The 23,094-nt window shown below is 37.3% G+C and overlaps 3 protein-coding genes across 4 annotated transcripts in view; 1 reads left to right on the top strand and 2 right to left on the bottom strand.

Moving 5' to 3' along the window:
* Nucleotides 1-1,484, bottom strand: part of LOC139933757 (plexin-A4-like) — a 28,369-nt gene extending 26,885 nt beyond the window's left edge. The window contains exon 1 of the mRNA XM_071927953.1: nucleotides 321-1,484. Coding sequence (XP_071784054.1) covers nucleotides 321-1,484 — 1,164 coding nt within the window. The remainder of the gene's footprint in view (nucleotides 1-320) is intronic.
* The window catches only part of LOC139933762 (plexin-B-like), a 129,923-nt gene that overhangs the window by 9,665 nt on the left and 97,164 nt on the right, over nucleotides 1-23,094 (top strand). Inside the window, exon 2 of the mRNA XM_071927963.1 lies at nucleotides 20,248-20,338. The gene's annotated coding sequence lies outside the window, so the exon portion shown is untranslated. The remainder of the gene's footprint in view (nucleotides 1-20,247; nucleotides 20,339-23,094) is intronic.
* The window catches only part of LOC139933758 (plexin-B-like), a 28,946-nt gene continuing 9,249 nt past the window's right edge, over nucleotides 3,398-23,094 (bottom strand). For both annotated transcript variants that reach the window (XM_071927955.1, XM_071927956.1), the window contains 31 exons: nucleotides 22,591-22,686; nucleotides 22,359-22,467; nucleotides 21,810-21,991; nucleotides 20,757-20,911; nucleotides 20,209-20,326; nucleotides 19,776-19,912; nucleotides 19,470-19,634; nucleotides 19,083-19,218; nucleotides 18,721-18,957; nucleotides 18,222-18,398; nucleotides 17,501-17,708; nucleotides 16,926-17,068; nucleotides 16,017-16,147; nucleotides 15,576-15,641; nucleotides 14,796-14,870; nucleotides 14,466-14,532; nucleotides 13,860-14,006; nucleotides 13,053-13,206; nucleotides 12,477-12,577; nucleotides 11,392-11,491; nucleotides 10,792-10,847; nucleotides 10,404-10,517; nucleotides 9,780-9,893; nucleotides 9,383-9,431; nucleotides 9,051-9,124; nucleotides 8,636-8,773; nucleotides 7,270-7,433; nucleotides 6,559-6,706; nucleotides 5,916-6,056; nucleotides 5,646-5,699; nucleotides 3,398-4,946 (listed from right to left, as the gene is read on the bottom strand). In XM_071927955.1, the coding sequence (XP_071784056.1) occupies nucleotides 4,845-4,946; nucleotides 5,646-5,699; nucleotides 5,916-6,056; nucleotides 6,559-6,706; nucleotides 7,270-7,433; nucleotides 8,636-8,773; nucleotides 9,051-9,124; nucleotides 9,383-9,431; nucleotides 9,780-9,893; nucleotides 10,404-10,517; nucleotides 10,792-10,847; nucleotides 11,392-11,491; nucleotides 12,477-12,577; nucleotides 13,053-13,206; nucleotides 13,860-14,006; nucleotides 14,466-14,532; nucleotides 14,796-14,870; nucleotides 15,576-15,641; nucleotides 16,017-16,147; nucleotides 16,926-17,068; nucleotides 17,501-17,708; nucleotides 18,222-18,398; nucleotides 18,721-18,957; nucleotides 19,083-19,218; nucleotides 19,470-19,634; nucleotides 19,776-19,912; nucleotides 20,209-20,326; nucleotides 20,757-20,911; nucleotides 21,810-21,991; nucleotides 22,359-22,467; nucleotides 22,591-22,686 (3,858 nt within the window). In that variant the 3' untranslated portion in view covers nucleotides 3,398-4,844. The remainder of the gene's footprint in view (nucleotides 4,947-5,645; nucleotides 5,700-5,915; nucleotides 6,057-6,558; nucleotides 6,707-7,269; nucleotides 7,434-8,635; nucleotides 8,774-9,050; nucleotides 9,125-9,382; nucleotides 9,432-9,779; nucleotides 9,894-10,403; nucleotides 10,518-10,791; nucleotides 10,848-11,391; nucleotides 11,492-12,476; nucleotides 12,578-13,052; nucleotides 13,207-13,859; nucleotides 14,007-14,465; nucleotides 14,533-14,795; nucleotides 14,871-15,575; nucleotides 15,642-16,016; nucleotides 16,148-16,925; nucleotides 17,069-17,500; nucleotides 17,709-18,221; nucleotides 18,399-18,720; nucleotides 18,958-19,082; nucleotides 19,219-19,469; nucleotides 19,635-19,775; nucleotides 19,913-20,208; nucleotides 20,327-20,756; nucleotides 20,912-21,809; nucleotides 21,992-22,358; nucleotides 22,468-22,590; nucleotides 22,687-23,094) is intronic.

Raw genomic sequence — 23,094 nt, 5'->3', positions numbered from 1 at the left:
CCCAAAAAAGAATGTCATTGAAGAGACAAAAACATGCATTGAAAAGTATAAACGTTGTTGCTCTACGGGTAAATGATTAAGTTTAAACAAAATGTTAATATGATTATTTTACAACCTCTTTCCAGACTGACGCTAAATAAAAGCATTAGAACAACATCTTTATAAACTTGTCCCATACATTATTTAAAAAAGACTGAATGTGTTGGTTTTTAAGTTGAAAACATTATCATCCCTGATGGTATCTATACTAATATTCATTAACATAAACATACACATAAATTGCATTTAAACTGAGTGAAGTTGACCATACTCATACTCACTGGAAATGTAATACACCTGGATCCTTCCAAGTACTGCGCTGAGTAGTCATCTCCATCTTGAATACATCCCCTGACTGCTTCCTTGAAGGCATCTAAAATATCACTCATCTTATACACACACAATGCTGACTGATCAATAGGTACATCACTAGTCCCATCAGCTCCTTCATTCTTAGCAAACACAGCATACAACACCATGTCCTCAGCATTCAAACCTAATGATACAGCAAGATCCTGACCTGCTGGGCCAATATGAGCAGCTTGTACCAAACTGTACACACTACCATCTGATCCTTGGCATTGTAGGGTGATTTCTGTGTAAGAGTCAAATGTTGGACTGGTCTGACAGACTCTGTTCATTTTAGAAACAAAGACATTGGAATCAAAATCCTCCTCTTGAGAAGTGATGAAGTATGTGAATCCATCATATGAGAAACAAGTTACATATGTAATGTGGATTGGAGTCTTAAGATTGGAAGTATCAAATAAAGTAAATGAAGAAAACCCTATGCCTGATGGGAATAACAACAACCCTTCTTTACTAAGGATTCTTCTGCTGACTGGTGGAATATGGCTGTAGCCAACCTCAGCAGTAAAAGTCACTGCCACATACAACCAGTCTCCTCCATCTGGCCCTGCGCCATTTGGTCCATCAGTTCCTGGTGCAATCAAACTCACCGTAGATGTATCTCCAAAACCAGCAACATTAGGCCCTGGTTGAAACAACACATCAGTCAAATCATCTGGATTTCTGAACTGACACTTTCCTCCATTCTCACTTCCACATGTAATCAACCGATTCTGATTTTCTAATATCAGGATTTTATTGTAGTTGGTGAATGTATCACATCTATCCTCTCCTAGTTCTTGACATGTACTAACATTCTGTAGCAGATTCAATGAACTATCCAGTCTGTATAAGTAGTTGACAGCTCCAACATACACAGCTCCATCAGGGCCAGATAGAGTGAAATGATTGAATTTAGCATTGTGGTTACCAGATGGATCATTGAGAGGTCTAGGAGGATGAGGATTACTGAATGAAGCAATGTGATAAGATGACAGATCTCCTTGCCATTCACCTGATACAACGCTACCTAATAATCCCAGCAGGATCAAACATACAGCCAACAAGATGATTACGTGGCTCCTCTGGGCCTCCATAGTGTCAATTGACGAACTCAATAGAAATAAGTTGTTGACTTCTCTTCTTCTGTCTTTTACTGACGTACAATGCTTCAGGCACAGGATGACAAACACGTGCCTGGATAAAGATCTCTTACTTTTTCAGAACGAGTAGTTTTGTTGTTTTTAATTTGAGAAGGCTCTCCAACATTCACAAAACGTCTGCAGGAAACTAAAAAGTGATAAAACTCGTTTTGATTGGGACGATGTAAGGCTCCCGCGATTCCAGACTTATTTGAGTCAGAATCAGAAAAGTGGTGGGCGGGCTTTCTGCAGAAGCCACAAAACAACACTTTATTGAAGATGGTGGCAACGAAATGAGCGATTTAAGACAGCCATAAATAACTATAGCACAAGCAGTGGAAATAACGACTATCGAGAAGGAAATAACATCGCAAAAAAAAAAAAAACATCAATTTTTTTACAGCCTTTTGATACACCGAGTAAGCTCTATGTTGTTCACAATGCACCCAACTTAGTGGAAGAAAGGGTCAGGAGTGAGGGCAGGCTTTTGTCACACATCATTGCATATCGAAGGGAGCTGTTTCTTAAAATACACAATCAACATTAGCTCTTCATTGTTGTACCAAGTATGTTTTTATGCTAAAATTATTTTGAGTTATTTAGATTTGAGTGCACATTACTATATGCGGACCCTTTTGACATAGCTTTGGCTTTGGGATTTGCCGTGGTTTTCATTAGGTAGAGCAAGTACTATTTCCTTCATGAGGCTTCAAACAGTTGAATGGAACCCTAGACCCCAAGCCTAGTTTGTTTGGTTTGTTTGGTTTGTTTGGTTTGTTTGGTTTGTTTTTCTCGAAAAATATATCAAACTCGTTGGTTTGGTAAAGAGAGTCCTGTGTCTTTCAGTAAACACCATTACTCAAACCAATCTGCTGTAAGTTTGGTGAAAGTGAGAGGAAGCCGGATCATTTTATAGAAAGACGAAGCACAGGGAGGCAATATTAACCACGACAAGTCCCTCTAAAATAGAACTGGACCAGCAATCTCAAACAGGTTCAGTTGAAATCAACAATCACAGCCAAAATACTTTGGCCACCTGACAATAAGCACTATCCTCCCCGCCCAATGTTATAAAACAATAATTCAGATTTTGTTTTAAATTTATTTTAAGATAAGAATAATAGCCTTTTGAGCCACAGTGGTTTGGTCCACTTTGGTTTCAGACTAGTCTTATCCCGAGTTGCTCCTCCTACCTTAGGACCAGCCCTAAATTTTTAATAACTCCTAGGACAAGGCCTATAGTCCTATTAAGTGAGGACTATCTTTGCAAAATCGACCCCTGACCATTAAGAATGAGGTTGTCTTGTCATCTGATTCCAATAGTTGAAAGTTTTATATTCCTTTAAAGGAACACGTTGCCTTGGATCGGTCAAATTGGTCTTTGAAAAGCGTCCACAAACACGGTCGGCCATTTATGGGAGTCAATAAATGGCCTACCGTGTTAGTTCGCAAAGTAAAAGGAAAACCACGCAATTTCGATGCAAATGTGTGTGGATCATTGTATTCTATTTTTAAAACATCTTTCTAACCATATGCATTTTATAACAAACGGTCACAAACGCTTTTAAAAGACCAACTCGACTGATCCAAGGCAATGTGAATTCCTTTAAGCTATTGCTCCATATCCTCATTTTAAACAGAACACATGTATTGTTGCATAGTCCTTTTAGTTGCAAACTTGGCCAAATAAATAATACTAGATCATAGCTGCATTATTCTCTTCTGTATATTTTGTTTATTAAGTTGATCAACTTTATGGCACTGCTTACAATTCTTAACTGTTAAAAAAATAAGCTAAATTAATAACACAATTTTAAAATATTCAGAATAATAAACAATTGTACAAAGAACAAGTTTTAACTATTGGCTTAAATTAAATATTCTTCCTCAAAATTGACCCTATAAGTATAACATTCATGGAATAGAACCTGCATTCATCCTGGGGTAAAACTCTTAGCCAATGAATGGCTTCAACTTACTTCAGTGAGGGCAATGTTCCAGCTTGTGATGTTGTGGACAAGAGTGTTTAAACTTCACCTGAAGTCTCACTTCCTCATACTTTATGTCATATTTTCAACGTAGCATGACAGCTTTCAACTTATAAACATCTTGAAGATGATAATTAAATGTCTTTAATAACATACATTTATCTGAGTATTATACAATCATGCATTTATGAACTGTCATTTAAACAAATATTAATAGACAAACTGAAATGGTATACAAGTTAAATATTTCCTCAAAAATACAAATTAACCATCACAGTCTTGCAAAAAAAAATCACATTTTCATTGTTTACTATAGGTGGTAACAAAATTAGAAACCACTATTAATTTATTGACAAATTTCTGGGTGAACATGTCCAAGAATCTGTGTAAAAATCACCGCAAACTGGGTCAAAATTATGTAAAAATTGAGTACAAAATTCCATTATTTAAATATCTTTTAGTCTGATTGGGTATGGTTCTGACTGGGAGTTTCCATAAACGTTCATGATTTACTGCCTAAAAAACCCACAACAAACTCTACACTGTTAGAAACTAATGTGAAGTATTTTGTCCAAAATGTGCTGGAAAACCTATTACTTTGAAAAACATTTCAGCTAATAAAATAGAAGAATAAAAATAATAAAATATTACCATGAAAAATACATAAACCTCAAAACTGATCAGACAGACATTATTGTTTTCATTCCTCATTTTTTGTAATATTATTTCAAGTCTATGCACAGACATTTGTATATTTTTGTCTCAGGCAAATCAAAACAGAAACCTGGCTAAGGGAAGCAACATTTCTTACACATTACATTATTCAAGTCTCATCTCATTTAATGATTATCTCTTACTTTCTTGTATGTTTTCCTGGCCAATGTCAACAAAGAACCTTTGGTTATTTAACACACAGCTCATTCAAATACTAATCATTTGAAAATTCACATTTTAAGCATTCAACAGTCATTCAACTTCAACAGTTAAGTATTCACTATTCAAGTATAAGATCATTCAACTTCATTATATCAAACATTTCATTCAATTTCATAAGAGCCAGCAGCAAGAGGCTTTTTAACCATTTAATTACATCAAGTGTTAATGGGTGGTGGACAATCACCTGAATAGCGAACATGTAGTGTTTAATGCCAACAAATGAATTGCAATGACTGAAATGAATCTGAATGAGCAGAACAAAATAATGAGTTCACCAAAACGAAACTGAATGCAATAGTAGCTTAAATGAACCTTGATTGATCGAACTTGAGGTGTGAATTTGAACGGCAGAAGTTGACCTGGAAAACCAGTATTAAACATCAAGAACATTTTACAAAGCATTGCCTCTGGAGAGTGTTTCTTTCACCTCCTGCAGCAAGCATCCCAGATGCTTCTGATCACTTTGATCTTTTGTCTTCAACACCACAAGAAGCTGTTTTCAGATTGAAAGAGAGAAAGAGAAGTTAATAATTTTCATGATTGAGATGTTTATTAATTTCTGGGGGTCATGCCATGCATTAATCCATTCTATGAAGAAGTAGTGCCTCTGAAACTGTTGGTTTATTCCAGACATTTCAACTAGAAGGTGCTCTAGTCTTTATCAGGAGACTGAAGAGGGAATAGAGCTGATGGGATTTCATGTTTAGAGTTGAAGGGCGTTCCTGTAACTATTTTTGAGGCGTGGTGGACACTGTAGGAGTGCACTGTTTGGCTCGGGTGTATACAGAAGTATCTAACTAATGATGTGTCCACCATCAAACTTACTTAGGCTAGAGCATGATGTACCTAAAAACATTCGAGGGACACATTGCGTTCTGATTGGGCACTTCTGGCTGTACAAAAAGGGTTTGTTTTGAAATAAATGTGGTTGTAAAAGAAGACAATAATTATTCACATTAATACTCGTTGAAACTGTGGGGTTTTGTGTGTGTTTTTTTTACTCCACAAAATTGCAGATCAAATGTTCGGCTGGTTGTATTTTAAGAGGCAAATTTATATTTTAACATTACTAATAATTACAGAACAGAGTAGGTGTTTTTGTGGATGAACAACTCCCCTTTAATATAACTTGTGTGTCAATTGTATGTTTTATGATATCATTTTTTCTCACAAATAAAATCAATCAACTTACAAGATCCCATAGTTGCATTAAGGTGCTAAGCTTGCTGAACAATCCTGTGAAATTCTACAGAGAAAACAAATACAATTGAATTCATCGAGTGTGAATCCAAATATAACTAAATAAGTATTGTATTCAAGTTTTGACTTTGGAATAAAAGGATTTAATGGTGCTGTGTGAAGGAATCTTATAATTTAACCAAATTGAGTATGTTTTGAGAATTTAACTTGAATTTTTGATAATTGTTTTTGAAAAAATTTGGATTGTGAAATGTCCTTTTACCTGACTTGCTTTTTGTAGTTCAGTGTTGAGGTCTTGTGTGGTTACCGGTGTAGACTCCTCCACACCTTTATAGTACTGTCGGACAAGACGCTGGTACTTGGTTTTCTCTCTGCTGTACAGGAACTTGTTGATGGAAGATTCCTGTCAATGTTAACAATTCAGATCAAAAGTAAACCACAAAGGTATAAGTAAGTCGAGAAACTTGGAAGTAAGATCTAAAGTGGTTAAAGGAGAACATTCAAGTGGTTTGATCTTGTTTTATTACTTTGTTTATTGTTTTACTCTGTTGGGTGTTGAACTCATAGGGCTTCCCTACCCGCTCCCCCATTATTATCCAATCAATGCAAAATCTTCCTCTGTTAGAAATTGTGTTTGGCTCCTCAGGCTTGCAAGCTAGAGTGATTTTAAGTTCACTCATGAGAACTCTTTAGTTTCATTGCCAGAAATATATAATAATATTAATTTTACAGCATTGAATACACAGTCTGTATCTTGTAGAATGGCACTTATGAAAATTGTCTCAAGTGTATTATACCAGACACTAAGGGAATGCAATCTGGCTTTTCTGTGATTTAAGACAGCCACCCTTTAAGACAGCCACCCTTTAAGACAGCCACCCTTTCTGTCGTCAGTTTCTCTTTACCTGTCCAAGTTTATCAGTCTTGGTGTCGTGTGCATCATGGAATAACTGACCAATCACATCCATGCTTGCCTCAACGGACGGAGTAGGTTGGATGTCAAAGATGTAGTCTGGATGCTTGATGGCGTTGGACCAGAAACGCAGAGGCAAACTGTTTGAAATAATTTATAAAAACATCTTAGACTATAAGTGTTATCAAGCTTACAGCTAAGCAAAATTATGTATCCAAGCAGAAAGTGGTGTTTAGTCTTAAGCATCTTTCACAAACTGCAATGGATTATGAGGGAGGCATGCAAGCCTCTGTCGTGTCATTTCAAGATAGTTGGAACTTGTATCTTTAATACTTGACATGAACTTGTGAATAGTGATGTGAATATTTATAAATGAGGTTGATCAATGTCTATTGGTTTAGTTTCTACAATGCTGTTTAGTATTTTGGTGAAACTATAGGGGTTTTATACTCTTGAGTTTGTTAATAATGTGAGCTGAATCTTGTGTAGGGGTCCCTTTAACAATGAATTGGGGGCACTTGATATGTAACAAGGTGTACTCCCTTTCCTATTGTGTCTTCTTTATGTTCTGGGAATCTCAGGAATTCTGTAGAAGACTTTTGTTTGTTTGGGGGTAGGGGATACTTCTGTACAAGAGGGAAAGAATGTCTTAAAATATGGGAACATGGGGCCTCCCTCTTCCACTCTGCCATTCTTTACTCACATGTTATTCTTCCAGGCGCATTTAATTTCGGGGTCTTTGGACTTCAAGTCATACATGTCTGCCTGGTCATCAAAGAAGTCAAAGAGGAACTTGATTGCCTTGGGGGCGCTCTCCACGGAGAGAATGGTCTGGAACATGTTGTCAACATACTCTTGGATGACGCTCTGTTGTCGAGGTATTCAAGGAATAAAAAGACAGGTTTTCATTGTTATGACTGACTGGTCGAATTTGTCATGCTGTATGGTTATAAATATATTCAGCATTGGCTTTTGGTGGTATATGCTACATTGCCTTCTTTTGTGGACTCCTGGCTCAAACCCCAGAGGGAGCCTTGTATTTGGATGGGGTTTTCAGTCCCTCTACTTGGTTGTGTGTGTCTTCCCCCAGTTGGGGTTTTCCTCCCATGTTTGAAACTGAGATCTCTTCATCATCTTCCCTTTCAGATAGGTGCCTTCTTGATTGCATATTAATTACAGTGCTAGGTATTCAGTATTCACTTGGTTGGTTCATGGAGGTAGATTTCTACCTCCTTGGTTGGTAGGATATTTTTTGTATGAGTCGACTGGGGCTTAGTGCATTTTTGCTTTGAGAGGGTGCAACTTCAGCAATTAATAGCACAAAATGACGGTGTTTTATGAAGATTCGGTCCCAATGGGAAACTCACAGGCTGAATGAGGTTGATTCGAAAGAGGGCGCTATCAGAAGTAATTTATACACAACTCTGGGTATGGGGGGGGGGGGGAGGGACAATCTCCTGCCACATTGTTTCCACCAATACCAAATACTGTGGTTCCAATCTCAAATAAAACACTCTCTAATTCGGTCATGCCTCATCAACAGCCACTTAGAATTTAGAGTCAGCAAATTCAATCGCTGTTTTGATTTTGAATATACTTGATTTCCTGTTTTTGTACTGTCTTTGCTTGTTTTGAGTGTACCATGTTTATGTTGGTTGGCTGCGGAGTCACAAGCATCCAGATATCGTTATTATTGGCAAGACTTTCTTAATTCATTATCAATGATGCAATCAAAATACAGGAAGTATTACTGAGACAAAAGGAAAACTGTAGTAGTAAACTTGTAGGTGCAAACATGTACCGGTAAAAACATTCTTTTGTGAGAAGTGTTGGCTCTGAGAAGAGCTGGTGTGGTCTTGGGATTTTAAATATTATACTTTGCGCAGCTACATTCCTGAAAACGAGCAGAGTGAACTGTTTGAAATGTGGAGACCACACCAGCTCTTCTAAGAACCCAAACTTCTCCCAAGACATAAGTTACTAAGGCAGTTTATTAAACTTGAAGAGGAAGTAAACGATCCATCGTGGCATTTCAGAAACTACTTGTTTTTGTTTGATAAAAAGGTTACCTTTGATGAGAGAACTCTCTGGAATGGGACCTTGTTAGCAGCCCACTGACTCTGTTTATTGAGAGAAATACAGCACAATTTGCTTCCTTGTTGCTCGGGGCGGTGTTCCTCAATCGTGAAAGACTCCTTCTTTTGAGTCTATTGGGGAAAACGGTAACCGTAATTACAAACCTTCTCTAGTAAGCGTGAACACTTCTTGACACTTTCCCCAAATTTATTTCCGTGCCCCCCCCCCCCCCAAACCTGGTTGCCCCCAGTTCCATTTAAAATTATGGGTTGAGATTCCAATTTACCCGAATTGCCCTCCAATTCTCTGCCACTCTGCCATCGCCGGGCAAGGCTCCCTTATTTATCAACTGATTTTTTTGCAACAATATTTCACTAAAATTGTTATTTATTTATTTATTTTACTTACCAGATGCCAATCTCTGAACCCTTCCTGGTCTTGTTCTTCATCTTCCAAACCAGCGTTATCTAGAGACATATGTTCTGGGAAGAAAATTCAAGATTAATCTCTTTATGTTGTAAGGGTGCTGAATACTTTTAAGGAGATGTTTTGACAACTTTTGGTATTATTGTGATTTTGTTCTCATAAAAATGGCTGTTTGTGTTTTTATTGAGTGATATTCAGACTGTGTAAATATAAACAGCTGGCATTCTGTTCATGAATTGAAGTTGTTTTCTTGATTAATGGTTACACTTTCAAAGAAAACCTAAGCAAATTTGTGTTTCAGAATCAATATTTACCATAAGCAGTCTCCCTTTCATACTGCTTCTGCTGTGCACTGTCAGTGACCTACAGGTAACCAGCAACAAGAAGGGTACCAATGAAAACTCTTGACCAATCAAACACTCCACAAATTCATCTCTTAATTGTTAATAAATGCAGGCAAAGTTATTGTGAAATAATATTTCATCAAATGAAATTATTTAATGGCTTAGCATGGACAAAATTATTTTGATTTTCTTGTAATGGGCAGCAGTGAAAATGTTAAAGCAGTCCAATGATCTGAAATTTAACTTCAAAGCTTGCTGGCAATTGTTGTAAATATTAGTTAGACTTAATCTCATGTTGGTATATTTGGAGGATGAGATTTAGTTTCTTTGTTGGATTGTTGACATACAATTGGTAAATGTTTCTTACATTTGTTGTTAACTCTAGTTGGGGTTCATTATGAGAGATCTTCTGCTGGATGCTACCTTTTGTTGGGATGCAGTAACCACCTTCCTCAGTAAATGTGGACTCGGCTTCCATAGCCTATGAGACAATTGTTACCATGGTTACTAATCGTTACTTTCAAAGAGAGAGAGAGAGGGGTGGTGAATCTTATTGCTCAATCGTTATCCTATGGCAAGAGTACTGATGAAAGTAAACTGTGTTTTTATTATGTGATTTTGGTGTAAGTTTGGACGGCAGCATTTTCCTGCAGTCAATTATCTCTGGATCTCAATAAGTTTGTGTGCACTTCCAAAGTCCCATAAAAGGAATATTATCTTCTTCCTTTTTTTTTTTTTTTTTTGGGGGGGGGGGAACATATTGGAATCTAAGAAATATCCTGAACAGTCACATTGATGTTAGCAAATGGAGGCAATTAAAGTACTTGTGAAATATTTATCTAATTGCTACCAAGTCCAGACAGAGAACTAGTGCAATGATCTGAAATTTAATTTCAAAGCTTGCTGGCAAAATCTCATGTTGGTATAATTGGAGGATGAGATTTGGTTTCTTTGTTGGATTGTTGACATAAAATTGGTAAATGTTTCTTACATTTGTTGTTAACTCTGGTTGAGGTTTGTCAGGAGGGATCTTATGCTGGATGCTACCTTTTGTTGGGATGCAGTAACCACCTTCCTCAGTGAATATGGAGTCCACTTCCATAGCCTAAAAGACAATTGTTACCATGGTTATTTATCGCTATTTTCAACAAAAAAAAGAGCGGAGAATCATATTGATCAATCGTTATCCTATGGCAAGAGTACTGATGAAAGTAAACTCTTGTTTGAAAGTGTGATTTTGGAGTAAATAAATTATAAAGAACCGACTCGTCTCAGAGCCAACACTCTAACAAAAGAGATTTACACTCGGTTAAACCCTTAAATTTACTATTTATTTATAGTTTCTTCCTAGTCATATTGATGTAACTTTAGAGTTTTACCAGATGTTGATCTTGATGTCCTCCATAGCGGTTTTCAACTTGGATGGTAAAATACTCTGTAGAGGATGAAACAAAACAAGGAAACATCACTGTCTTAGAATACTTTGAGTTAAATGGATAAACAATTAGGGCTCAAAATTCATAAATTCAATTACCTATCATTCTGAAAGTTTGTATATACTCAGCGCCTTGAGTACCTAACCTTGTTTGTTTGTTAGATACTTGTGCTATATAACACTTTGATATTATTTATGACAGTTTTGATACACTCACAAAAAGCTTTGTTTCTTCATTGTAAAATTACCAACCATGATTTAAAAAACAAAGTTTAGAACTCAGCTCAACTTCATTGATCTAGTAAAGAAATTCAATTGTCAATTTTTTTGTCAACAAGTTTTGGTTTGTTGTTTAAATTGGGGGGGGGGGGGGGGGGGTTAATAGGAATGTTTGAAATAAATAAAGGTACTTGACCTTAAGTTTGTGCTAATTGAAGTATAGTTTTTGAGACTTGATTTCTCTCCAAAATATACCAGCCAAACTTTGAGTTTTTTATTAGCTTCTTAGACTTTTAATTGTAACTTCTTTTAAAAGATTGTTTACCATGTGCAATGTTTTCCTGATCTTGATGCACTGGTCCGCAGCAACTTTCAGCTTGTCCTGTGCCTTCATCCACTAGGGTAACTGGTGCTCTGTCAGGTACCTATTATAGGCAATACCAGGGAACCAGTGAAAACTCTTACCTAATTGTATCATCTTTAAAAAACTTTGTTTCATCACCTGCAATATCATTGCAACCTCTTCAATCCTTTTGCAGTCATTGTATTCTGATGTACAAATACAGTGTGAAAGCATGCTCAGTTGTCTTTACTACTTTTACACACACAAAACAATGTACACACACACGCACACCCAAAACGAAGGTGTTGTAATAGAAATCATAATAATAACCAGTTTTTATATAGCACTTTTCACACCCAAGGGCTTCTCAAAGTAAGCATTTCAAACATTATTACCCCTGGTCACTGGGCCTTATATCATTTCTTAAACCATTTCAGCTCCCTGGGGAGTGTACAGCATGTGTGACTATGCGCTACTCGTCTAAACCAATCACAAGAACCATCTCTGCCCTCACAGGTAGCCATTTACCCAAGAAACCCAAGTGTCTTGCTGAGGGACTTAAGTGTCACGACCTAGAATCGAACCCACACTCTGCTGAACAGAAGCACCAGAGCTTGATTTCAGTGCTCTTATCCAAACAGCACTGTGACAGGACTTCTAATAGTCTTGGTGCAAGACGTTTCTCGTTCCCTTTTCACGCACACTGCGGCCAATTCACCGACAGCGCACGCACCGACTCACCTGACTTAGTCCACTCACCGCAATTCCGGGGCGGTGAGTGGACTATAAGTCAGGTGAGTCGGTGCGCGCGCTGTCGGTGAATTGGCCGCGGTGTGCGTGAAAAGGGAACGAGAAACGTCTTGCACCAAGACTAGACTTCGAACTTTGCTTTGACAGTTTTGAAATACAGGATATGGGAAAACATAGTTGTGAATTTGCACTTGGTCAATGGCTGCTTTTTGCATTTTAATAATGTTATAAGCGCCTTAAACTTCAGATAATTATTTTGAAACCATGTTTTTTTAAGTCCCAGTTTTGTTGATAAAGTTATCCTGTGTTTTACTCACTTGGAAATCTTTCAGGGTCTTGAGTGGACTTGGCTTGTTAGTGAGACGTCTGATGCTCTTGTCTGTCAAGATCAGACGCTCGTTCTTTCTTTGATGCCAAACTGTCACCAATAAAGCCATAATGATGTTAAAGATAACCTTCTTATTTTTAGAAATATTTGTTTGTTTTAAAGGAAGGGAAACTGTGCCTTATTCAGACTATATTGGTATTCGATAAGGGGTATTGTGACCCCCCCCCCCCCGACCCACGTGTGCTTGGAATCTCGGGAATTCTTTAGAAAATTTTAGGGGTTACTTCTGTGCACACTGAGGATAATATTGTGTTTAAGTATGCAAGATTTGTTGAGTAATAAGCGATCACGTTTTATAATTGATTATTTTCTGCTGGAGTGTTGGACCAGAAAGCCCTCAGGTCAAAAATTTAGGTGGTGTGTGAGACATTCAATGGAGTCAACTAAAATTTGAGAATAAATATCCCTTTTTGAAAATTGTTTGACACAGAATCCCCAAATTGATGAATGTCAAACAGAGGGAGACAGTGTCTTGTCTTTACAGAGCAATTTAAGAGTAACTTACCAAGACTGACTTGGTTGGCACTGGGTCTGCTGGAGTAGGGTTTGTTGAGATGGAGGGCATCTAAGATCTTCTCCTTGACTTGGGAGATGGTGTCTACGTCTAGCACCTTGACTTCCTTGATGACATTTCCCTCTCTGTTGAGAACTACCAGTGTCTAAAACCCACAAATACAAATAATTGTATGATTCATTTGTCGGATTTTAGTCGGGTTCTTACTGATGCTAGTGGCAGAAAAAGGTGGTTTTAAAGTAAAGTGTGTGTGAGTTTGTTTCCTTCATGCATTAAAGCTATGTACATGGGATCAAAGTGCTCTCAAAATGTTTGAATATGCACAAGAATTGCACCGTCTTTAGTAGGTCCCTAATGGGAGTGTCGTGGCCGAGCGGTTAAGAGCACCGAATTCAAACTCTGGTGTTTCTGATCAGCAGAGTGTGGGTTCGATTCCCCAGCCGTGACACTTGTGTCCTTAAGCAAGACACATAACCATTGCTTCGTCCTTCGGATGGGACGTAAAGCCGTTGGTCCCATGTGTTGTGTAAAACGCATGTAAAAGAACCCAGTGCACTTATCAAAAAGAGAAGGGGTTCGCCCCGGTGTTCCTCGCTGGATTGGCAGCATATTGCGCCACAGCACCTTGTAAACCATTACATGGCGCTTAAGGATTAGGTCTTATATCTCAAAAATTCACCGCACTCCTTGCAGTAATAATACCTGGCGCTTTGTATCCTTTGGCAAAAGGCGCGTTATAAATACGGTATTATTATTATTATTATTAGAGAATCAGATTATTGGATATCTTATACTTACCAAGATGTTGAAGTTTACAGTTTCTTGGAGTAAATTCTCAAAGTTGAGAGAAAACTCTGCCTGGCCAGTGACGGCATCAATAGGACCTTGTTCAGTGCGGTATTTGATGGCACGGTACAACACAAACAGAGGGTAGGCGGTGTGATTCTATATCAAACATAATAACAAAGGAACCATGGTTAGTTCAAATGTTCAAACATCGAAATACAAAGTGGTGCAAAGGGGAAACCCCGAACAGGCATGCAGGCCCTCTAGCATGCACTACACATACAAAAACAAATAGACAAAAACAACAGAAATGAAAGAGAAAACAATAGTAGAAATCATGCAATACACTGTGAGACTCTGGAATTCACTTCCAGATGCACAACATCACTCTCTTCCAGCAAAAACTTGAAACAAACTTGTCCAACATCTTGGCAACACTGCAACTAACTTTAACTTCTTCCAGACCGGCACCATTGAATATTTTCAGTAAAGTGCGCTTTATAAATGCTGTAGCTCATAATTATTATACATGCGCTACTATCATTTGTAACTTAATAATTCCAACAATTCTTAACTTTTACAACACTATTCGGACAATGTTTTCAAATGTTGACCTACCTTCAGTTGGTCATACAGACATAGGGAGACCCAGTTTGAAAGAAGCTTCTCAAAAACACTGTCTGTCCTGGATAATAAATTTGAATATGTACATTTGTTTCAATTCAGAAACTAAGGGTTTGCACTAGCAAAGTGTAACTTTATTTCTTTTGAGTTGTGGGGGTTTCGCAATGAAGAGGTGGTTTAAAACCCTTTCAGGCCGGGTATATTTTTGGTAAATGCCAAAGACCAGTATCCTCATCCCAAATAGGTCAGGCCGCATTAGAATCCTGGTCAGTTCTCCCCTTAGAGAATTTTAGAGTGTAATGAAACAATAGGTAAAAAACTTACTTGCTGAAAAGTAGGAGTTCCCGATTGGTGGCTTGAGCATCTTTAATCTTCTGTGACATCAACGTTAACAAGACGCTAGAAATAACAAAAATGTTCAGTAGGCTTTAACTAAACATTTTAAAAAGATAATAAAAATACAAGAATCTTGAAACCCATATGAGGAGGATACCACTGGTTTTCCTTTTAAGTCGGTCTTGAAACTTCGCATGGTGGAAATATTAAGAGATAATTGCGGTGACACTATGCCAATAATTCTCGTTATAGACTATGAACCTGTGGTAAACAACTCAACATTTCCACAAAGGTACTCTGTCTGTCTTTAAGAGGACGCTGGACTATGTTGCTGTGTGCTGCCGAAGAGGTTTTGCTTGAAGCCTTCTTGCAAGCTGAACCTCTTGAGCAGATTTTAAGCATCACTCAGCAATAGAGTCCAGTTTTCTCCTGATAAGGACAGTCGAAGAATACTTGTTGAAACGTCTCACTGTTAACCAGTGGTTCTTCAGAGAACCAACACAGCTCATTAAGAAAATCATTTGTGTCTGTGCAAGCCTCACTTGATGGTTTTTCTTTCAGTACAAAATAAAAAAATCAAGAAAATTCTGTTTATGAATATTTGTGACCTTTTATCCCAGTCTTGAGTTTTCTTGCTATAGGTCTTTAGTTTGCCATTGTCTGTTACATCTGATATGTATTCCAAATTACCTTATCCAAGTTTGCTCTTTGTAGTCTGAAGCAGCTTAACAAATAGGCAATCGACATAGTCCCTAGAGTTTGACTTACTCTGTTAGGATATCCAGGGTGTCATTCAGTACCATGGTAACAGTCAGTAACGATGCTATCGATTGTCTAGAAATATGGAATTGTGCAAAAACAAAACCAATTGTAGTAATGTTGTACATTGGTAAATGAGCCACCAGTGTGTCCAACCTGGTTGTTCTTATCAGGATGTAAACGAAAATGTTGTAAATACATACTACTTTTTTTACAAATGAATGGACGTATATATAATATAATATCACTGATCTAAATCCTAGCATAGTTTTCAAAAAATATAAACAGAATTTTTTAATTGACAAAATAATCCTTGAGAAAATAATCCATAATCCAAAATAATACTATGAATATCCAGCAAAAGAAAGAAATTGTAAATATAAAGTGTTAAACAGCCTCATACTTTGGGGAGGGGGAATCGGACAGAAAATCATGTATCAAACTTCTCACCTTTCTTTGACCGAAATCTTCGAGCGACTCCTTGTATCTAGGGTCTGGATGAAAATTAATAAGAAGTTCTTGTTGCCTAGCAACTCAGAGAACATCATCATGGCTTCTTCAACCATAGCATATTCAGCGTACTATGCACAGAATGAAAAATGAATGATTTTTTGGTGAGGTTGGTTTGCTGTTTTAATTTTGCTCTAACTTTACTGTTTCTTTGGAAGGGGTTATATAGTAAATACTTTGGATTTGGTGTTGAGTTCCTTTTGTTGTGTCCTTGCATTCAATTTCACAAAACACTACCTCTAGGTGTGAATTGAATAGTATCATTACACTGTCCTGAGTAGTTTTAAAATAAGATTCTCAGACACAAAGCTTTTTGTGAAATTGGCCCTTGGTGTTTGGTGTCACAACTTTTAATGATTTTCGAAACAGGAATTCAAAGAACTTACTGGTGTAGAATTACTGGTCAGGATAAAGATTTGCAGCAAAAGTTAAATTAAGCATGTGATGGTTTGTTGTCTATTGTGGTTCTTAAAAAAGAGTTTATAAATAAGTCACGTGGTCTGGCAACCTGACTTCAGATTCACTTTTATTAAGGACTCTAGAAACAGGGCCCATTTTTATAGAGCTACTTTAGCACAAAAATAAGCTGAGCAAAACTAAATTATGCTTACCAGAACAAGGTTACCAGCCAAAATACCAAAATCGCATACAATTTGTGCCTGGTTTCCTGCTCATCAACGCATAAGCAGGGATTTTGTTAGCAGTGTGCTTAAGCAGCTCTGTGAAATTGGGCCCTGCTAGAAACCAAACCCTTGGGAGTCTAGACTTGAGATATACTCAAAATTCCACTGGACTTAATGACAACTCTGATTCAGAGGATCTTGCAGTCTCTGTGTTGATCAATGTTACCTCTTCGTCTGTTGTGGTTGGTCGAACCTCTTGTCCAATGAACAGCATGTTAGTAGCGTAGTCACGGTGACTCACAAATGGCATCCCACTCTCTTCAACGTCACTCGTCAATCGGAGAATGTCAAATTTTCTCTGGGAGAGTCCTGTTTTTCAAATTGATTTTAAAGTATGATCTTGTTCAATGTGGATGTGATAAACTGTGATTATCTTAGGTCAATATGTCATCTTTATCAAAAGCTTCATTTGCCCTGTGAGGCACAGCCGCTTTGGAACTGTCACTTACTTGGAACAAAAAACTGCTTAGTATAGAAACAGGTAGCCAGCCAACATTTCATAAACTTTACATTACGGCAACTGGTGTCCCAATCTTTGTTTTTATTGCTCTTTTTGCTTAGCAGGGAAAACTGCTTAACGGCTTTTGGGCCGATGTTTGTCACTGATTTACAACTTGTTTGTGCTTTTTAGCAGAGAAACCTAGCTTAGAACAAATTTTCTGCATAATATCAGCTTCAACTGAAGAATTGTCCCCTGGTCATATAATCAATAAAGTAAATTCTGTGACCTCTAATTCTGACCTTTCTTAACATCTTCAAGAAGGTCTTTCTTTAAGACCAGAAGATCAGCATCTCGCCTGGCTCTCTTCAGCCGTATCGTCAGGTATATAACCGTGCAGACTAAGATAATGAAAATCAATGCCCCGATAACCGCTAGAACAGCAATAGTTGCATTGGCTGAAGGATATGAGATGTAGCCAATGCGGAACTCAAGGTTGCTGTGAACCACCTGAAAAGAAGAAAATTTGAGTACTTTAAGAATCGTACAAAATAAGTACCACTGAGAATTGGGTCATCTCACCCCTTTTTCTTACTTCATAAAGCCATTTTATGAGGAGGTTGTTTCTCAAGTGAGTTCCAAGGAAATTTTGTCTTACAAGACCGCAGGAAGCGCTCTGTCATGGTTCTTCCATTCTACAAAGTGAACTTAAAACTATGATTTGTGTTATGACTTGCCCAGACTTAAGAAAGCCCTGTCTATGTGTCTTAATGTAAGAACTCATTGTCAGATGGTTGTTTCTTATTTGGTAGATCACAACTGAGATTTATTTTAAGACTTACCCAGACTACGAGAAGCCCTCTGCATTTGTTTTGACCCTTGAAGTTCTAGGCAGATGGTTGTTTCATGAATAAATAGCAATTAAGAGGTTTCTTCTGGAGCGCTCTCTCTTTGTCTTGACTCATGAATTCTAGTTCAGATGGTTGTTTCTTTATGGCAACAGAGGTTTCTCCTAAGACTTACCCAGACCACAGGAAGACCTCTCTCTTTGTCTTGGCCGGTGAAGTCCCCAGCAGGTGGTTGCTCCTTGGGTAAAATACAACCAAGGGCTGTTTCTTCAATGAAGGTTACGTCACTTCTCACTGGTCCAACATAAATGATGATTTCTGATTCAGTGATTGCATTGTTGATAAGCTTACCCTTCAAATAAAAAGTATATCAATAAATGAAGATAGAACACTATTTTTTCAAGACAACATTAAAAATGGCAAGGGATTCATTTACATAAACAAAAAAGAAAACCGAAGAAATCCTTGCACTGATAATTGAAATGGCTGGGGGAACCGGTCTTTGTTGGAAAAAACACACAACTCTTTTGGCTGCAAACTCAAATCATGAACACGTTATACAAATTTTGAAGAAAAACAAACAAATATGAAACAAAGTTATTTTGTAGATCTTAAACCACTAGGTATAAGGAAACTATACTTTCCAGTTTTAGAATCAGTGAGCATTACTTTACCTTGATTTTCAACAAATTTTCCATCTTGTCATATAAATTGTTTTCAAACTCGTCATACTCTGGATCAGGAAAGAACTCCAAGTCAACATTGTTGTCTTCTGACCATGTTAAGAGGTCACTCACACCATCCATAATGAAGCCAAATGTCACAGTATGTTTGGATTGAGAGCTGCTTATGGCTGATGTTATATTCGGCGTGTAGCAACGCATAAACTCTGAGCCTTCCACAGCACAACTCTTGAAAAACAAAATTTGTAAAACAATGATTTGTTAAAAGTCCTGTTGTGATTAACATTTAATCTTTGAAATTGTCATGATGTAAGATGGGAAAATGTTATAGTATAATTTTTATGTTGACTCACCTCAACAAATTCAATATTGTTGGGTCCCTCACTGCTGACAGATCTCTTAGTGATTTGAGAAGCAACTGTAACAACAAGTGAAGCCATCTGGGCAGTGTCTAGATGAGCCCCTCTGACAACCATCTCCCGACCACCACTGAGTATTTACAGTAAAATCAAAGGGTAAAAAAAAGCAGGATAAAAGTAGCTAAGCTTTTCTGATTAGGAAATAACAAGGTTATTTTTACTTTTAAATTTTTAAGCGCTTTCAATGAGGTTTTCATTTAGCTTCAACTTACTTGTGAAACTGCAGCCTTATAAGACACAAATTGAAGATTGTGGTCAATTGAGAAATTTCAACAGAAAGATATAGTGTCATTAACAACTATTGCTTGTAGATGTACTCACGAATATATACTGGTGGTTGGACTGACTTCAGTAATGACAGGGTTGTCGCTGAAAGTGTACACTTCGCTTGTTTTATCTGCTCCATCAAAAGACATCTTGAGAATTTCCATCTGCCCAACAGACCCCTCGGAGCATGTGCACACAGCTTTAGTCTCTGTAACTGGGCTGTAAATAAAAGTTATACAACATGACACATCACTGTAAAGTCTTTTCTTAAACAGCGGTTAATAAATGGTATGATTCTTTCAACAAAATCTCTGATAACAGGCTCTACCTCTATGACTTAATTGTTATGCCTTTACTTGCCTTGTTATAATGCAAGCTTTATCACCAATGAATGCCTGAATATTCCGTCCTGTATTTAGAGCCATTCCGTTGATTGTTATACGAGTCCCACCAGCTGCTGGTCCAAAACGAGGACTGAAACTTGTAATAGATGGAACCTGGCAGGAAAATCAGAATCAGCAAAACAAATAAAGTAGACACTAAACATCAAGCAGATCATGTGTCCTTTTAATTGTCAACAATCAATTGTTATCTTGATCTCGTTGGAAAAGAAACAATTATTTTTTGTATCTTGTCTTCAAATAATCTTTAGCGATTGATTGAAATGCAATCTGGACTAGAAAATACATCCCATGTTGAATGGACTTTTATTTCAAAATTTAATGTTGATTTATTTCAACAGTTCCAAGTTTTACAGACACTCAGACCCCATCAGAGTTGTAATCAAACTTACCCTATATTGAAAGTTGACATTTCCTTTGCTTTCCTGTAGTGTTGTCCCATCACCTCCCCTGACTGTAAGAGATACCGGCACAACACTTTCAACTCTTGATTGAGTTAGGCAACTTACACTGTGGAATAAGGTAAGATTATATTTCTTTTTTACATAACTGAAGAATCTATATAACGTCTTGTTAGAAATATCTTTCGTTTGTTATACCATAACTATTTTGTTTACAATGCTGGTGCAGCTCGAGCCGAACAAAAAGGACAATGTGAGCATAGAGTAAGGACAGATGTGAGGTTTCAAATCCCGCTAATCCACAATAATCAATATATGAACTTTTTAAGAACAAAGTGATCACAATGGTAAAATAAAATGGCCAAGCTGTGGCTGTGAACAAACAAACAAACAAACACCTACACCTCTATAAACCAATAAACAAACAAACAAAAGATTACACAAACTCAGCTGTTCAACAGTGTGATCAAACACTTACCTCCAACCGAGTACAAAGTAAGCTTTTAGTCCATCTTAGGTGGTTTTGTAAAGCTTCTTACCTGTGGCCTATTTCATAATAGGCTTCCAGTCCATCCAGATGGCATTCTTGATCTCCAATCATCACATTCAGTACAGTATGGAACCCTGTGCCAATATCTGTACCCATTACAGATACTATGGTGTTACCTTCTATTGGTCCACTCAATGGATATACCTAAACAATATTAAGTTAAGAAGTCATTGTTACACAACAACAACAAAATTAAGTTGAGAAGTCCTGCCATTTTACTCGCTTAAAAATATGTTTTTGGTATTGGGTCTTTACATTCCTCCACACTCATATCAGAGACTGTGTTCTTTCTTTGTAAAGAAAGATTTGGACATTGACAATCTCACAATCTCACAATTACAAAGTAGATATGTTGTCAATAATCAATATAGGCCTTGCTTCTTGGATGATGAGGTCATGTCAGTTGACATCGTTATTAAGGAAGCTGAAACATTGTTATAGCACTGTCTGCCAACCGTTACTCCATATTATACTCAATAGGTGATAAAATCCATAACATGATCTGAGCCATATTACCTGCAGGTATCAATATATACTTGGTTTGCGGTAACACCGGGTGTGTATATACTTGCCATGTAGACTTTATTCTATAATGAACTGTCTTGCTATTATATTCTACTACCTTGGAGTAGATTTATCAGATTTTGGGGGAGATTTTTCAGGTCTGAAAAGAACTCTCCTGCTTCTTAACTACTACCTGGGCAGTAGGTATAGATAATCAGCTAGGACTACTGCTTTAGCTTATAGGACTGTTAGTAACTGCACTACTGCAGAGTGAGTTTTTAAATTGGTCTCAATTAACATTTCAACTAGCTTGCTCTAGTCAGGAGACTGAAGAGATATGAGAGAAGTGGGACTATCTAAAGGGGTTAAGAGGTTTCAGTGTAGAGTCGGTCAATGTTCTGATTGGTTCTTCTTCTGATTAGACCTGTGATTGGTTGGCTCACCTCTCGGAGTATGTAAACAATTGATTTCTTTGTTACTCACACTCCCACCGCCAGTTACTCCATATTTGAAATCAATAACCGATAAATCTACTCACCCCTTGGAGGACCGGATCGGGGCAGTTGGCGTTATTATTGTGGGTAACCCAGTCTCCTTCCACTGTTGTACAAGACTCTCTTAGTTCACACATAGCATTACACCAAACACACTCCAGCTCTGGCCTGGCAGTAACACACCGACTACAATCTGGCTTCAATACTCCACACTTGTAAAGTGTTGCTGCAGCAATGACAACAATCCAAATAATTTCTTTGCGTGTCTTATTTATAAATCTAAAAATGTTCCATGTCAAAATATGCTTTAGAAAGGTTACCTTTATCTTAGATTAGAATGCTGGAGGGAAAGCGTCTAATGATAAATAAGTTCATCTTACAATTGTTAGTTTTTTTGTTTTTTTTTTGTTTTTTTTTACAAAACATGACCATAATACTCAATAGAGAACTCAGTCAGCAACATCCCCTGTGGGATCCTAAATGCTACTGTATGGGTAGGGACTCCAATAAGTGTAAATAAGTAACATTCTATAAGTTAGACTCTTGTGTATAAGTGGCACTATTCCAATCCCACATCCTTGACTCAAACTCACCATTATTGTTGAATAAGTCATCTAGAATGTGAGGTTTATTACTGGTGTCTGTCCATTCAATGGTCAGTTTCACAATCAGCTCTGCTTCATCAGTGGAAGTGTAGGTATACTGTGGAGTACAAATCGGTTGATATCAAACAATGATCAACTCAACTCTTGGCGTCTGATTCAATAATGATACTTTGGCTTTCCAATTTCAAATAATTCTGCGAAATGGCTTGAGAAAACTTACAGCTTTCATGTCACACATGATGGTATCATCATTACGCTGTGCAGTTGTAGTCTGACGTATTCCCTCGATATCAAAGCTACATTCAAAGCTAGTAATCTAAGAGATGAAGAGACAAATGTTAGTTACAAGGCGTTCATTCTAAGAAGGTTTGTACTGTTTTTACTTTCACAGAAGTCAAACCAATTCTGTTTGAACAGGCAGCTTAGTATAAATACTTTTACACCATAATTTGTCTTTAATGCCATACAACTGTAATTTTCAGAAAGAGAGACAATGTGACAGGTAGTTAGGTATTTTGTTCATGGGAGGTTTTAAAGATTTGATAAAAACAACATAATTAAGGAAGCTATTGATACAACACTTTTCAAATGTTTTTTTTATGAGGTCCTTTTTTATTTTGTAATTTTGTTTTTCTTCTCTGTATTCTCAGACCAGGATTTGTACTGTAATATGCTATGCTAAAACTGCTGCTCTTTTCAAAGGGCTCAGCACAAGATGTTGACA

The sequence above is a fragment of the Asterias amurensis genome, chromosome 2 (genome assembly GCF_032118995.1).
Source record: "Asterias amurensis chromosome 2, ASM3211899v1".
Lineage (NCBI taxonomy): Eukaryota > Metazoa > Echinodermata > Asteroidea > Forcipulatida > Asteriidae > Asterias > Asterias amurensis.
This window is presented reverse-complemented; position numbering and strand designations above follow the sequence as displayed.